At 43.5% G+C, this 17,519-nt stretch overlaps 1 protein-coding gene across 2 annotated transcripts in view; it reads right to left on the bottom strand.

Moving 5' to 3' along the window:
- gclc (glutamate-cysteine ligase, catalytic subunit) overlaps positions 1-17,519 on the bottom strand; it is a 103,711-nt gene that overhangs the window by 21,088 nt on the left and 65,104 nt on the right. For both annotated transcript variants that reach the window (XM_070884893.1, XM_070884894.1), the window contains 3 exons: positions 13,150-13,262; positions 8,286-8,378; positions 3,946-4,050 (listed from right to left, as the gene is read on the bottom strand). In XM_070884893.1, the coding sequence (XP_070740994.1) occupies positions 3,946-4,050; positions 8,286-8,378; positions 13,150-13,262 (311 nt within the window). The remainder of the gene's footprint in view (positions 1-3,945; positions 4,051-8,285; positions 8,379-13,149; positions 13,263-17,519) is intronic.

The following is a 17,519-nucleotide window of genomic DNA, read 5'->3' as shown; positions in this document are numbered from 1 at the left end:
AGAGGACTGACTGAGGAGAGATTGAGTAGACTAGCCTATATTCCCTAGAGTTTAAATGAGAGATGATCTCATTGGAACATAAAATTCAGAAGGTCTCGACAGGGTAGATGTTGGAAGGATGTTTCCCAGGAGACTAGGGGGTCACCACCTCAGAATACAAGGTTGGCCATATAGGACTGAGATGAGGAGAAATTTCTCCACTCAAAAGGGGTTGTGACTCTTTTGAATTCTCTACCAGAGCTGTGGATGCTCAGTTGTTGAGTACATTCAAGACAGAGAGCGATAGATTTTTGGATACTAAGGGACTCAAGAGATATGGGGATAGTGTGGGAAGATGGAGGAGGTAGAAAATCAGCCATGATCTTACTGAATGGCAGAGAAAGGTACAAAAGAGTTGAGTAGCCTTCTGTGTTCTTAAATGAGGGGGTTCAGCCATAAAGATCAACCCAGGTTCAATCCCCGAGATGCAATAAGGATGCTGCTACAATTGACCTCAGTATCCCTCGGTTTGAGGAGAAAATCAGTCAAGTTGTCCACTGCTGGTCACTATGTAGCTCTTTCTGCAATTTGAATGCATAGATTTCAAATGAGCCCTGAAGACATTTATCCAACTACTGTCCAATTTTTGTTTGCAAGTACATAAGGCATTAATCACTTTATTTGAACACATTGTCAAAGATACAGTCTCTTCACTATAATTCAAAGCTGTTTTAAAATAAAACATGAAAATAATCAAATTTTCTAATCATTCAAATTGATCAAACTGGTGATGTTAATTTTTTTTTAAATAAAATGAATGAGCCAGTAATAAACAGACTTCAAATTCAGGTCACTTGTGATAATATCCAACATGCGACAGAGTAACAGAGCACTGCAAAAACAGTTCTACATTGGTGTAGCAAAAAAGTTATTGCTCACTTATAATGCAGTGTTTACATTGACTGAAGCCACCCGTCTTGTTAAAAATTGGATACTAGGAGAGCTGCTCAACAAGGCCAGAACTATATGCTCGAACAAAAGTTCCAGAAATATTTTTTCCTACTGCTTCAATCTCGTGTTCAGTAGAAAACCAGATTTCTGGACAGTAAGATTGAGTGTTGTAGTTGGCATTTTTGCTCTGAACCTAAATTAACAATTTAGGTAGCAGATGATTATGGCCGATGTTGCAACAGGTTCCCATTTGCTGTGGTTTTGATGAGCTACTGTTGGAGATCTGCCAGAGTTCTCTACCAAACAGCATTCCTCTACTGACACTAATGAATCAACAGTAGCGAGGGCAGAGATCAACATCCTTCAGTGCTCCAGCAGTTTATAACCAAGTTCGGCAAAACCTATGAAGCCCTTTCAGTTGAGCAAAGGATATTACCAAAGGACAATCTCCCAAAAACTTGCCCCTCATTCTAGTGAAAGCTTGAGCATCGAGTCCCAAAAGTGGAGCATCTGACAACTGGGTTGGCTATGAATGCAGAAACAGATAAACACTGGAGCTGCAGAACTGTAAAAGGCCAAAGGCAGAGACAGACTGCAAACGGCTCAAACTGTAAAAACATCAGTGGAACCGAGGCTTTTGTTTTTTGGTAAGATTGTTTTAAGTTCAATTTGAACATGCTGATCACTATCACCAGAGAAAAAGTACGAGGCAAACTAAGGGGACGAAAGGCTGACAAGTCCATTGGAACTGATGATTGCATCCTAGGGTCTTAAAAAAAAAGTGGCTGCAGAGATAGTGAATGCATTGATTGTAATCTTCCAAAATTCCCTAGATTCTGGAAAGGTCCCAGCAGATTGGAAGACAACAAATGTAATGCCCCTATTCAAAAAAAGGAGTGAGACAGAAAGCAGGAAACTATAGGCCAGTTAGTTTAACATGTATCATTGGGAAAATACTGGAATCCATTATTAAAGGAGTAGTCGTAGGACATTTAGAAAATCATAATACAATGAAGCAGAATCAACATGGTATTATGAAAGGGAAGTTGTGCTTGACAAATTTATTAGAGTTCTTCGAGGATGTAACGAGCAGGGTGGATCAAGTGGATCAGATGTACTGTATTTGAATTTTCAAAAAGCATTTGATAAGTTGCCACACAAAAGGTTGCTGCACAAAGTAAGAGCTCGGTGTGTTGGGGGTAATATATTAGTTAGCCAATCCTCTCTCCGTGCTAACAAAAAAGGTCAGGATAAATGGGCCATTTTCAGGTTGGCAAACTGTAACTAGTGGGATGCCACAGGGATCAGTGCTGGGGCCTCAACTATTTACAATGACTAGGATGAAGGAACAGAGTGTACTTCAGCCAAATTTGCTGACAATACAAAGATAGGTGGGAAAGCAATTTGTGAGGAGGATACAAAGAGTCTGCAAAGGGATATAGATAAAGTGAGTGGGCAATAATTTAGCAGATGGAGTACAATGTGGACAAATGTGAGATTATCCATTTTGGTAGGAAGGACAGAAAAGCAGAATATTATTTAAATGGAGACTAGAGAATACTGCGGTTCAGAGGGATCTGGATATCCACGTACACGAAACACAAAGTTAGCATGCAGGTGCAGCAAGTAATTAGGAAGGCAAATGGAATGTTGACCTTTTATTGCAGGGGAGGGGCGGGGAGAAGAGTGTATCAAAGCAGGAAAGTCTTGCTACAACTGTACAGGGCGTTGGTGAGATCACACCTAGAGTAATTATAGTTTCTGGGATTTTCATGTTCTGTTGGTTAAGTTAATTTTCTCAGCTGAAGGTTCCACATATCCAGTACTCTGGAAAAAAGTGTTTTTGGTCTCCAGTTTTGACTCATCAAATTTTGTACTCGTCACCTCTAGTTCTGCTTTCACAGTCCAAATTAAAATAATTTGCTTATTATCCATGCCTCTCAAGCATCCCAAGTACTTGATTTATATGTCTCATCTCAATCTTATCGCCAGAGCAGTTCAGAGAATTATCCACATCACTTTTTTCTGAATCCTCTTCAATACATCAATGCCCTTTTTGAAATAGCGGGCAGTCACATTTCAAGGAAAGCAGCATTTTCTCAATATGCATTTTATAGCCCATGATCAGATGCTTTTGAAGTTAAAAAAGACACACAATTACAATGCCTGGTGAGGCAGAACAAGCAGCAGAGTGCTCAGTTTCCAGCCCTATGTAGTTGGTTGCCGCATATTCACAAGTTCTGAAGTGCCTTCCTTCAGTAAGGAGCTTCTTTATACAAAATAAAATTGGGAGAAGAGGGCAGAGCACTGAGGCCACGTTGCCATAACCACCTCTGTTAACCTTGCCTCAGAACCAATGAATCATTGGATCTTTCCATCTGAAGATAAAGCATTAATATATAATGGCTTACAAAAGGAGACAGTGAAAAGGAAGCAGGAAGAGGTAGGCACAAAACTTTCCAATGGTGACAGTGGACAGCAATACTGCATTATAGCTGTAATATAATTACTGAGGTGATCAAAATAGCACAGCCCAAATTCTTCCTAGGTGAGTTAAGTAAAATCTATGCAAGTACCAGTTATGCTGCAGCAAATAATAATGCAGTTTACAAAGATAAATAACAATCTAATCTTGATAAGGTATTAATTGAAATAAGCTTTGATGTCCACGTTCATTGTTTTTATTGTGATTACAATGTAATAAGTGAGCATCTACATCTCCTCTCAGTCTTCCAAGGGAAATTGAATCCTTCACAGGAGGAAGACAACAGCTACATGCAAGATGCCTAGGACAATCCCTATTTGTGACACTGTACAATATTCCACCTTAGCTGCTGTAACAAAGCTTTTTTAGTTCCTAGAATAACCGTGCTTTGCTCCATTTATTAGTCATGTCATACATCTTGCTGTCTGTAAATAAGTCCTAGCAAATGTCTATTACAGTCGTAATTACTTTTGTAACCAAACATAGGACTAATTTTTGCCAGACCAACATATTGGGGAATTAGTACTTACTTTTGAGAGTGGAACAAGGAAATCCAATTTATAGGAAAGGATCACTCGGGTTAGCAGTACAACAAAGACCACGTATGCAGAATTCTCAAAATCTGTCAACTGGACCTATGAACAAAAAATTTCAAGAGAGATTCCTCTACACAATTTCAATTTGAGGGCATTAATGTTTTAAAGACTTAAAACAGGCAAATAGCACAGTGTTGCATTATTACTTATTAATAATCACAATTTACATATGCTCGGGTTACTGTTCAGAGAATTTGCCAATATAGACATGGCTGCTTTAGGAATTCTATACTCCAAATTAAGTGAAACCTGCCTAATTCATCCAGAGAACAGAGATGAGAGCATATGCTTGTATTTCCAGGATTCAGTACCTACTGCGATGGGGAACAGAGGAAAGCGGATGCTGCTGAAGCTCAGCACTTCCAATTGGTGGAATCATTAATGTGGTATGGTGTGTGCCCATGTTGTAGCGAGAATGGTGGTGAGGTACTCACATTTCACGTTGAGCTGCACAGGTCACAATGAATGCCAGATACCTGCTATCTGCCTAGGGGGGCTCCAACCTGGGACTATTTCCATTGGTGCAAAGAAGACTAAGGGTGAGACAATAGAGGTTTTTAAAACTATGCAGGGTTTTGATAAGAGTGTATAAGGAAAGTCGATTTCCTCCATTTGGGGATACAGCAACAACTGGTCAATTTAAAATGGTCACTCTCAGAGTTAGTGAAATTTTGTTGAGGATTGTTGGAACATTCTATCGCATTGCATCTCAAGGGAAAGTGGATACATATTGGAAGCCGAGGAAAATAGGGCTATGAAGACAGCAGGACTTTGTTTTGGATTGTTCTAGCAAGCTGGGACAGACACAAATGGACAAATATTTTCCTAACCAAAGATGATCCCTTCAAAAAAAAAGGCAAAAGGAGGTTCCAAGATGTTAAACCTGGCAATGGTAGCTTGCAACCAAGTCAGTCCTCTGACAGATTCAGTAACCAGGCAGGTTCAGTCATCAGATCTCACTAAGTGAACATGGAGAGGCAGACTAAACAGTGGGGCCTGGGATTCTTCCCTCAGTTTCAGATAATCTTGAGGTTGTGTCCTAATGTGTAGAGTGATCCTCACTAGAAACGCAGCAGGGAGCTATTCCCATGTCAGTACAGCAGTTTTAGCTGCTTAAACTCCAGCAGTATGCATCCTTGTGCACACTTGGGATTACTAAACCTGGGCTGTCAATCTGCACCCAAACTCATTGCACTTGGGTACCTAATTGGATTGAGTCACTATGGGGGAGTCTGCACAAACTTGCATGGGTTTCTCAATAGCTTAATTACAGTGAAAACTTTCCACATGTCAGGCACCTAGCTATCATCAGATAAAATTTTTTAGATTGAATTACTTAGGATATTCAGTACAGAAACAGGCCATTCAGCCCAACCAGTCCATGCCGGCGTTTATGCTCCACTCAAGCCTCCTCCAGTCTTTCCTCATCTAAATCTATCTGCATATCCCTCTATTTCCTTCTCCCTCATATGCTTGTCTAGCCTCCCCTTAAATGCACTTAAGACTATTCACTTCAACCACTCCCTGTGGTAGCAAGTCATTATTTTCTAGTAGGGTTGTAATTTATTGTTCTCCGGCTTGATCCATTTGCTCAAGGTTTCCCCACACTCTCTCCTACAACTCTAGCAACCAGAGTAGAAAGCACCAGACAATATTGATCCCCAATAGCCAACCATAGGCCTCAGTTGCACAGGTGAGCACTGCCAAGATTAAAATCAGGAGCTCAGCTGTTTAAAGAGAATCCTGTACCAGATCAACAGGCACTTTGTCACTTATGGAAGTTTAAAACAAGTAGATTCTCCAGCGATTTTAAAATCAGTAGCTCTGCTGAGATCAGTATTGCAAAGCCTATTGATGTGATCAGAGGCCTTTAGTACACCCCTCTGATGGGTATTGGTGGTTATTTGGAAAGAGTTGCAGGTGGAAGTGTCAGAAAGCTTGAAGTTGGTTGATTAAGGTAATAAACAGCTGTTCCAATGTTAGCTGAGCTTACTGAATGAAGAAAATGGAGGGCTGAGTAAAAACAAAAAAAAATGCTAGCAGCCATTCCCCCTCTGGTCTTCCATTATTTGCAAAAATTCTTTGGAATGTAGAAATATCAGAATTCTGGAACAGTTCTTCAAATCCGTACCTCCTGATCACCTCCCATTTGAAGCAAGCACTACTCTGCCCAGTAATTATTTACGTTAAGCCTAAAGAAATGATATGGCAGTGGTTTTCCACTACAAAGTGGCATGGATCGCCTAGTCACTGGTTTAGAAACAAAATGTGACAGTAACTGCTGAATCTGCGACTTATTGCTCAGAAATGTGCTGCCATTAGTTCTTCAAATGCCTGAAGGCCCAAAGCCTACTTCACATAACCCCATTCTGCAGATACTGAAAAGTGAACACCTATTGTATGGGCTGCAATTTGGTAATTTGTTTGGAAAAATCAGTTTACAAAATAAAAATCACAAAAGTAGGACACCAGAATTTAAAGAAAAGTACCAAGAGCCAGACATAAATTATGGTATCCGTAGTACATGTCCCTTATCCTCTTCTCCATTCCTTACCTCGCCATCATTTTGCAACATTCACTTCCTCCTCATCTCTTATTACTCTCAATGCCATGTCTCCTTGCATCTTTATTTACATTCCTCTCTTCCTCCCTAGTCCTTCTCTGCTCTGTATTCTTTGAACTGGTTCTCTCTACCCCCCAGGTCCCTTTTACTCAAAGATGAAGCAGCATCAGTCACAGCATCCAAATTTTCATTTGGAAGGGATAATGGAGACACTTTTTCTTTGGGGAGCGGAGACAGGTTGATGTTGGCGACTATCTGTTGGGGAAGGAACCAGAACTGCTGGTAAGCTCCAGCATTCCAGTCCTGTGAGCACTATTCAGGGCCTTTTTTTGGCTAATCAACTGCTTCTATGTAGGCTTGCCATGCCCTAGTACAAACCTTCTCTTCCACCTTCAGAACATAGTCACATATAGAAGCTATTTGGGACCCGGAGATTGGAGGGGGTGGGGCATGCTGTCATACCTGCGAGTACTGGGCAGAGGGGGAGAGCCACTATCGCCAATGAGGAAGAGATGGTGAGCGGTTGGTGAGGTAGTGCTGGCCCTAAGTAGAACAAAGTTGCACAGCCTGTGACGCAAACATAAGGAGGCACAGCAAAGCAGCCCAACAGCAGGAATGGATTGGAGAATTAAACAGAGAGCAAGCTCAAGACATCTGTAAAACGGGGAGGCTTGAATGGAGGAAAGTTAGAGGTGGTGGAAGATGGGGTGAGTAAATTAAGTTTGTCCCCAGAACAGTTTACTTGTGTTTAAAAATAAATTTGCTTTTTTATGTAGTGCAGTAGATGGCAATTAACATGTATCATCAAAAAGGGATTTTCATGATTGAATGGGAATATTAAAACAAAATGAAACAGAAGGTAGTGAAATAAGTGCTGGTTAATGATTTAGTAAATATAAACTGTAAGCTAATAAAATGACAGCCATCACACACCATGGACAAGTGCAACACTGGGCTGGAGTTTCTGCTCGACTAGCTGATTTTCTCAGTTCAATTCGTCCGATAGTGGCGTAACAGGCACAAAAGATCGCAGAACTTTAAGTGCAAATTGTGTTCGGTGCAACTTCGAGTTTCCACAATCATTTGCGTTAATATTTTTTAAAAACATCGTGCTGGAAGCATGCCCCCAGGATAAATGAACCACCATTTGGATTTTCTGCTAATTGCACTAGTTTGTAGGCCTTCGACGAAGCTCCAAAAATTAAGCTTGAACTTTTGGACGCAAGGACAACAGGTATTTTTTTGAAAGCTCTTTTAAAATTAAGGAAATGACCGACGTACCCCAATTTAATTAGAAAAGAGTTTTTTTTAAAAAAGTAATTTTTTGTAAATTAAAATCAGCTTACTCACAGGTGATGGATTGACAGATTTAAAATGCTTATTTTTTGTGATAACCCATCAGTTGTATTAACATTTTTTTTTAAACCAAGTTAAGGAATATTTTGAAGCAAAATATGTTTTTTTAAAAATTGTCTGATTGCACTGGTTCATGGCAGATTTAGTGTTCGGTAATATGCAAATTAGTTGGGGGTGGGGGGAGAGGGAGAAGAGGGGAAAAAAAAGTGTTCTTTTTTAAAACAAGCGCAATTTTCACCAGAATTGCCGATTGCAACCGAAGTGGAAACTCTACCCAAAGATGTTTAAGTTATATAAACAGGTAAAACACAAGTGAATAGGCTTGAATTACATTTAACACAGTTATGGTACTTACCTCCATAGGTCGAAATTCAACTCGCCATCCAATTTCAGAATTTGGGGGTGGTGGCTTGAATCTCATGGTTTGCCAATTCGTGGATTGAATGTTCTATCGGTAGTCAATTGCACAAGTGATTTTAGTTAACTAGTTTTTGTAACCCACACAATTCCTGTTATAGCTTTTAAAATACATTTTAGTTCACATGCATGGATCACTTGTTTGATCAACATTCCAGTTGAGCTCTTTCTGCATAAGAACACAAGAAAAGGAGCAGGAGTAGGCCATATGACCCCTGGAGCCTGCTCCACCATTCAATAGGATCATGGCTGAACTGAAAAAGTATTTGCAGCCCTTCGGGCAAAGCAGTAACACACTACAGCTAGTCAGCAGTGAGTTTGAACGCTCAACCTTGACGTTATCACCAAGCTCTAACTATCTGAGCTAACTGATCAGTGCCAGAGAATCAATACAATAGAAGTGAGACACTAGTAGATCAGCTCTAATATAGTAAACAGTTAAGGGAACCTTTCTAGACTAAACTTTTCAAAAAATGTTTACATGCAGTGTTTTAATTAAGTGATTATACTAAATATAAACTAGGTGCAATGGAGCAGGAAAGTGACAGTGCATTTAGCTTTAATGCTGCAAATTCTGAAATATAGGGTACAATTGAGATTTTAAAGTTGTTGCATAGTCAGAACAGACTGAAACCAAAACATCTTAAAATCCATTAAAAAATATGGAAACTCAAGTTATATACAATAATTTGAGCAGAGAGTTGAATTTTGCTAATGACTGGGGTACATAGAGCAGCAAATCAAGAATCGGTCATTCAATTGCAAAGCCTGCAGCAGAGGATTAAGGCATATAATTAATGAACTGAAAAAAATTGAATATAGGCTTAGCATAGAAAGATGAGGGAAAAGCTCAAGTACTGTTCACCCCAATGTGGAGGAGGGTATGCCTATTTTTTTTTTGCTATTGACACCAAGAAATGCAGTGTTACTGGGGTTTAGTAAAGCATAGAGGTTAGCATCTGAAACTCATGTTTTGAACTATAGGGGGAAAAAAAAAATAGCATCGTAATTAGAGATTTTTCTTTCCAAATGGGAGAAAGTAAATTGAGCCATAATTAGCATGAAATACTGCTGGTTGTGGGGCTGACATGGAGGTTAAATTAAAAGCAATACACAAGAAATGAAGATATTGAAATAGCATTAAAGTGTACTGGCTTAGTACACCAACTACAATATTCTCTACTGATTCCAACTATTATATTTAGGGTACTGGCATTTTAGTGTAAGGAAGCCTAACCACATATAGGGCCCAAGTTTCCACATGATTTGCGCTTGATTTTTTTTTGAGCAACTGGTGGAGAACGGACTATCTTAGAAATCGCAATTCTCCACATTTTTTTTTCTGCAGTTCTAGTCAGGTAGAACAGTTCTACTTTGGAACAGAATTTTTTCTTCAAAAGGGGGCGTGTCCGGCCACTGACTCCTGATTTCAAAGTTTCCACAGTGAAAACGTACTCCAAACTAAAGTAGAATGGAGCAAGTGAACATTTTTGTAGAACTGAAAAAACCTGTTCTACACATTAAAAAAAATCAGGCGCAGGTTACAAATTAGGTGTCCAGAACGAGGTGGGGGGGGGGGGGGGGGGGGGGAAGTCATTAAATTCTATAATAAATCCTTATTTATACTAATACAAATAAATCCAACCTGAATAAACATTTATAAGCAAAGAAAAGATTAAATAAACCATCTTCCTACCTGTGTGAAAGTGCTTCAGGCAGGCCTTTCGGGACCGAAGGCTGAACGGGTCGGCCAGAGACTTCAGGCAGGGCCCGTCCCCAGCACCAGATTTACAGATAGGTGGCGTTGGGTTGGGTTGGTTTGGTTCGGGGAAAGAGGAAGGGAAGGGGGGGGGGGGAAAGGAGGGAGAGAGAGGGGGAGGGAGGGAGAGAGAGGGGGAGGGAGGGAGAGAGAGGGGGAGGGAGGGAGAGAGAGGGGGAGGGAGGGAGAGAGAGGGGGAGGGAGGGAGAGAGAGGGGGAGGGAGGGAGAGAGAGGGGGAGGGAGGGAGAGAGAGGGGGAGGGAGGGAGAGAGAGGGGGAGGGAGGGAGAGAGAGGGAGAGAGAGGGGGTGGAGGGAGGGAGGGAGGGAGAGAGAGGGGGTGGAGGGAGGGAGGGAGGGAGAGAGAGAGAGGGGGTGGAGGGAGGGAGGGAGGGAGAGAGAGGGGGTGGAGGGAGGGAGGGAGGGAGAGAGAGGGGGTGGAGGGAGGGAGGGAGAGAGAGAGGGGGTGGAGGGAGGGAGGGAGAGAGAGAGGGGGTGGAGGGAGGGAGGGAGAGAGAGAGGGGGTGGAGGGAGGGAGGGGGAGAGAGGGGGTGGAGGGAGGGAGGGGGAGAGAGGGGGTGGAGGGAGGGAGGTGGAGAGAGGGGGTGGAGGGAGGGAGGGGGAGAGAGGGGGTGGAGGGAGGGAGGGAGGGGGAGAGAGGGGGTGGAGGGAGGGAGGGGGAGAGAGGGGGTGGAGGGAGGGAGGGAGAGAGAGGGGGTGGAGGGAGGGAGGGAGAGAGAGGGGGTGGAGGGAGGGAGGGAGAGAGAGGGGGTGGAGGGAGGGAGGGAGAGAGAGGGGGTGGAGGGAGAGAGGGGGTGGAGGGAGGGAGGGAGAGAGAGGGGGTGGAGGGAGGGAGAGAGAGAGAGGGGGTGGAGGGAGGGAGAGAGAGAGAGGGGGTGGAGGGAGGGAGGGAGAGAGAGGGGGTGGAGGGAGAGAGGGAGAGAGAGGGGGTGGAGGGAGAGAGAGGGGGTGGAGGGAGGGAGGGAGAGAGAAGGGGTGGAGGGAGGGAGGGAGAGAGAAGGGGTGGAGGGAGAGAGAGAGGGGGTGGAGGGAGGGAGGGAGAGAGAGAGAGGGGTGGAGGGAGGGAGAGAGAGGGGGTGGAGGGAGGGAGAGAGAGGGGGTGGAGGGAGGGAGGGAGAGAGAGGGGTGGAGGGAGGGAGGGGTGGAGAGGTGGAGAGAGAGAGAGAGAGAGAGAGAGAGAGAGAGAGAGAGAGAGAGAGAGAGAGAGAGAGAGAGAGAGAGAGAGAGAGAGAGAGAGAGAGGTCAGGTCGGATCCAGTCCGGGAGCGGGAGTCGGGTCGGGTCCAGTTGGGGGGGGGGGGGGGGGTCGGGAGCGCGGGTCGGGTTGAGTCCAGTCTGGGGGGGGCGGGAACAGGAGCGCGGGTCGATCGGGTCAGTCGGGGGGGGGGGGGGGGGGGCGGGTGTCGGGTCTGGTCCAGAGGCAGGGGGGCGGGGAGCGGGTGTCGGGTCTGGTCCGGAGGCTGGGGGGGGGGGGGGGGGGGGGCGGGGAGCGAGTGTCGGGTCTGGTCGGTGGGCGGAGCAGGAGCTGGCCGTGGGAGGAGCCTTATTCACGCAGCCCCAGTGAGGCCATTGGGCCAGGGCTAGGGGCTGCGTGCTTCGGGCCCCTCCCACACAGTTCGGCGCCTGGAGCTACTGCACTTGCGTGCCGACTGTAGCGCGCATGTGCAGAGGTCCCGGCACTGTTTTAAGCGCAGGGACCTGGCTCCGCCCCCCCACAGCTCGTGCTGGCTGCGCCGAGGGCCAGAGAACCTGCAAGTAGGTGGAGAATACCGAGGATTTTTTTAGGCGCACTTTGTGGCGCAAAAAACTGGCGCCCAGCTCGGAGGGGCGCCCGTTTTTTTTCTTGTGGAAACTTGGGCCCATTAAGTGGATCTGGATCAAGAAGTAAATGAGCTTCAAAATAATAGAAGAATGTTAAAGTAGTGGGAAAGGATACTCATTAGCAAAAGGTAGAAAAGTATTTGGATATAAATCATGACCATCGAAAGTTGAAACAAAATTAACTTTACGAAGACATCAATAGCATCTGATTAAAAGTCACTTTTCCTAATCTTGAATAGATTATTCAAAAGTAAGTAACATTCCTGTAGTCAGTCACTTCTAAAAAGTTCAGGCATTTGTACTGCAAACAGGTTGTTTAATCTCAAAATGAACTTATTTGAAATTTCTTTCACTTTGAATCAGTATTCAGATACTGAACAGGTTTATCCAACCCAGCTTATCAATAATAACTTTCAGAGCATAATTTAGCACTACTGGCCAATACCACATATATAAATGCATTTGAAACATTCTATTGTGCAGTTGCATCTCAACACTGGGAACAGCGAAGCCACTGTCTTTGTCCTCCACCACAAAACCCATTCCCTTACTGCCGATTCCATCCTCCTCGGCCACTAGACTATTCACATCCTCAAGCAACCCCATATCCTCTATCACCAAGACAGTTTACTTCCACCCTGTATTATTGCCCATCTGCCGCAGAAATCCTCATCCATGCTTTTGTAACCTCCGGACTCGACTATTCTAATGCGTTGCTGGCCAGCCTCCCATGTTCTACCCTCCAAAAACACAAGCTTATCCAAAACTCTGCTGCCCGTATGCCAACTTGCACCAAATCCCACTCACCCAATACCCCTGTGCTCGCTAATCTACATTGGCACCAATTTCACCAACACCACATGTTCAAAATTTTCAGTGTGTTCAAATCCCTATCTCAGCAACCTCCTCCAGAGCTACAAGCCTCCAAGAACTCTTGTGTTGCTCCAATACATCTCCACTTCCTCTGCTCCACTGTTAGTGGCTTCAGCTAGGCCCCACCTGGAATTTCCTACCGAGACATCTTCCTCCTCCTTTAAGATGCTCCTTAAAACCTCTCTGATAAGGCTTTTAGATACCTGCCTTAATGCCTATTTTGGCTCGGTGACAATTTGTGTCTGATTATACTCCTGTGAAATGCAAGTGCCTCATTACATTTTGTGATGTTAAAGGCACTATATAAATGCAAGTTGCTGTTGTAGATTACCTCAAAGTGATCAGACTCATTCGCATCATCCATGTGTATCCTTTCTGCATAGAGTGTCAAAGGATCCCGAATAAAAAGATGAGCTATATGTTGCGCCAGGAGATGGTCAATACCTGAAAAACAGATTTTCATATCCTCAGGGGAAAAAAAATTTCAGTGCAAGGGATACAGCAAAAACCTATTATACTGTATATCCTCAGATTTGTTTGGCCTCAAAGGGATATTTGGTAATCCACCAAAATCTCTCCAGTTTCCTCAACATACTGAAAATGTTTAGTATACTGGTCTTGTCTCCTGTGGAGTCAAGACCAAGTGCAGTCTTCAGGTAAAGCATGGAATAATTGAGCCACGGTACACAAAAGGTAATTCCGTTATTTTAAAAGTTTTACATTATATTCTTATTTTGATATAATACTTATATTTACAGTTAAATAGCAAAAGTTAGGATAACTTGGAAAGCAGAAAAGCAAACTTGATGGGTGCACAAGGGTTTCTCTGCAGAGTGGAGTAGTTAGGAGACACAAAACGACAATGTTGCACTCTTATCAGCAGTGTCAGTGTAATTACATCTTAGTCATATAGTGTCTTGAACATAGCAAAATGTCCCAAGATGCTTCACAGGAGCATAATCAGGCAAAAATTGACAACAAGCCAGAGGAGACGACATTAAGGCAGGTGACCAAAGCTTGGACAAAGAGGTAGCTTTTAAGGACTTTCTTAAAAAGGAGGGGTGGAGATTTAGGTAGTGAATTCCAGAATTGAGAGTCTAGATAGCTGATGGCATGGCTGCCAATGGTGAGGTGAAGGAAATCAGTGATGCACAAGCAGCTAGAATTGGAGCAATGCAGAGTTCTCCAAGGATTGTAGGGTTGGAGTGCTTTCAAGAAAAGCAGGGGTGAGGCCATGGAACAGTTTGAATACAAAGATGAGAATTTAAATTTGAAGCATTGTTGGACCGGGAGCCAATGTAGGTCAGCGAGCACAGGAGTTATGGATGAACAGGATTTGGTGCGAGTTAAGATTGGGGAACACAGTTTTGGATGAGCTCAAGTTTTTGGAGGATGGAAGATGGTAAACTTGCCAGGAGAGCAGTGGAATAAATTGAGTCTGGAAGTAATAAAGGCATGGATGAGTGTTTCAGCAGCTGATGTGCTGAGGCATGGGCAAAAGACAGGCAACGCTTATGGAGGTGGAAGCACAGTCTTGATGATGGAGGCATAGAGACGGTTTCAATTATAATTTATAAATAGAAAAAGTTGTAAACAAGTAGTAAGGTTTTATAGCCAGGAACAGCACACAAGACAAGATTTAACAACATATAACTAGTCTGCTGCAGCATTGCAGATGGGAGATTCAGCTAAGTGCCGTCTTTAGGTGAAGTAGAGTTAGAGACTCAGGGATAATTGGACCCGAGTATGTAGAAGTAATTTAGACCCCATTCTGTCCTTTTTATAGTTCCATTATAAATTCCAATGTCCACATTTATAATAATAGAAGCTAGTCATGCTGGAATTACATCCTTCCACTAGTGCTGCAGCCAACCCAACATAGGCCAATCAAGTGACGTAATTAAAGGCTGTCTGCTTTAAAGTTCAGATTTTCTAAAAGAAACAAACTCAACTACAATGAGGGAAAATGCACTTTGAAATTTACAGAGCACAAAACAACAACAGGTATGTAATCAGCAGTCTGCCTTCCCATTCGCTTAGACTCCCCACCCCACAACATTTATTTAAAAAAATGATATTTTAAACTTGAATATTTTGAAATATATTTGAACACTTTCAAGCAGAAATTGCCAGAAGCCAAGAAAAGTATTCCATCCTTACAACTAGCTGAACAATACTGATCCATCCTGTGAAATTAAATGAACTGCACATGCTCAGACTGTCCAATCTAAGTACACCTTTCAAAGTGCAGAGCAATTTGTGGGAACATGGTGGCCAGATTGCGCTGAATGACTAGGTTATAGGCAAAACCCCTCAAAAATGTGACGAGTCAACTTTTGCAGACAGGATGTGCATGAAGATGTTAAAAGTTTTTCAAATATTATAAAATTAGAAACCTGTTTTCTGGTGACAAGTCTATAAACAGAAATCTGCTAAACAGCTCATTGTTGTACCTCAAGTCTTTTATACTAACTTGAGAAACATAGAAACATAGAAAATAGGTGCAGGAGTAGGCCATTCGGCCCTTCTAGCCTGCACCGCCATTCAATGAGTTCATGGCTGAACATTCAACTTCAGTACCCCATTCCTGCTTTCTCGCCATACCCCTTGATCCCCCTAGCAGTAAGGACCTCATCTAACTCCTTTTTGAATATATTTAGTGAATTGGCCTCAACAACTTTCTGTGGTAGAGAATTCCACAGGTTCACCACTCTCTGGGTGAAGAAGTTCCTCCGCATCTCGGTCCTAAATGGCTTACCCCTTATCCTTAAACTGTGACCCCTGGTTCTGGACTTCCCCAACATTGGGAACATTCTTCCTGCATCTAACCTGTCTAACCCCGTCAGAATTTTATATGTTTCTATGAGGTCCCCTCTCATTCTTCTGAACTCCAGTGAATACAAGCCCAGTTATCCAGTCTTTCTTGATAGGTCAGTCCCGCCATCCCGGGAATCAGTCTGGTGAACCTTCGCTGCACTCCCTCAATAGCAAGAATGTCCTTCCTCAGGTTAGGAGACCAAAACTGTACACAATACTCCAGGTGTGGCCTCACCAATGCCCTGTACAACTGTAGCAACACCTCCCTGCCCCTGTACTCAAATCCCCTTGCTATGAAGGCCAACATGCCATTTGCTTTCTTAACCGCCTGCTGCACCTGCATGCCAACCTTCAATGACTGATGTACCATGACACCCAGGTCTCTTTGCACCTCCCCTTTTCCTAATCTGTCACCATTCAGATAATAGTCTGTCTCTCTGTTTTTACCACCAAAGTGGATAACCTCACATTTATCCACATTATACTTCATCTGCCATGCATTTGCCCACTCACCTAACCTATCCAAGTCGCTCTGCAGCCTCACAGCATCCTCCTCGCAGCTCACACTGCCACCCAACTTAGTGTCATCCGCAAATTTGGAGATACTACATTTAATCCCCTCATCTAAATCATTAATGTACAGTGTAAACAGCTGGGGCCCCAGCACAGAACCTTGCGGTACCCCACTAGTCACTGCCTGCCATTCTGAAAAGTACCCATTTACTCCTACTCTTTGCTTCCTGTCTGACAACCAGTTCTCAATCCATGTCAGTACACTACCCCCAATCCCATGTGCTCTAACTTTGCACATCAATCTCTTGTGTGGGACCTTGTCGAACGCCTTCTGAAAGTCCAAATATACCACATCAACTGGTTCTCCCTTATCCACTCTACTGGAAACATCCTCAAAAAATTCCAGAAGATTTGTCAAGCATGATTTCCTTTTCACAAATCCATGCTGACTTGGACCTATCATGTCACCTCTTTCCAAATGCACTGCTATGACATCCTTAATAATTGATTCCATCATTTTACCCACTACCGATGTCAGGCTGACCGGTCTATAATTCCCTGTTTTCTCTCTCCCTCCTTTTTTAAAAAGTGGAGTTACATTGGCTACCCTCCACTCCATAGGAACTGATCCAGAGTCAATGGAATGTTGGAAAATGACTGTCAACGCATCCACTATTTCCAAGGCCACCTCCTTAAGTACTCTGGGATGCAGTCCATCAGGCCCTGGGGATTTATCGGCCTTCAATCCCATCAATTTCCCCAACACAATTTCCCGGCTAATAAGGATTTCCCTCAGTTCCTCCTCCTTACTAGACCCCGACCCCTTTTATAACCGGAAGGTTGTTCGTGTCCTCCTTCGTGAATACCGAACCAAAGTACTTGTTCAATTGGTCCGCCATTTCTTTGTTCCCCGTTATGACTTCCCCTGATTCTGACTGCAGGGGACCTACATTTGTCTTTACTAACCTTTTTCTCTTTACATATCTATAGAAACTTTTGCAATCCGTCTTAATGTTCCCTGCAAGCTTCTTCTCATACTCCATTTTCCCTGCCCTAATCAAACCCTTTGTCCTCCTCTGCTGAGTTCTAAATTTCTCCCAGTCCCCAGGTTCGCTGCTATTTCTGGCCAATTTGTATGCCACTTCCTTGGCTTTAATACTATCCCTGATTTCCCTTGATAGCCACGGTTGAGCCACCTTCCCTTTTTTATTTCTATGCCAGACAGGAATGTACAATTGTTGTAGTTCATCCATGCGGTCTCTAAATGTCTGCCATTGCCCATCCACAGTCAACCCCTTAAGTATCATTCGCCAATCCATCTCAGCCAATTCACGCCTCATACCTTCAAAGTTAGCCTTCTTTAAGTTCTGG

The sequence above is a fragment of the Pristiophorus japonicus genome, chromosome 7 (assembly GCF_044704955.1).
Source record: "Pristiophorus japonicus isolate sPriJap1 chromosome 7, sPriJap1.hap1, whole genome shotgun sequence".
Taxonomy (NCBI): domain Eukaryota; kingdom Metazoa; phylum Chordata; class Chondrichthyes; family Pristiophoridae; genus Pristiophorus; species Pristiophorus japonicus.
The sequence above is the reverse complement of the archived record's forward strand: the minus strand, read 5'-3'. Positions and strand labels throughout refer to the sequence as shown.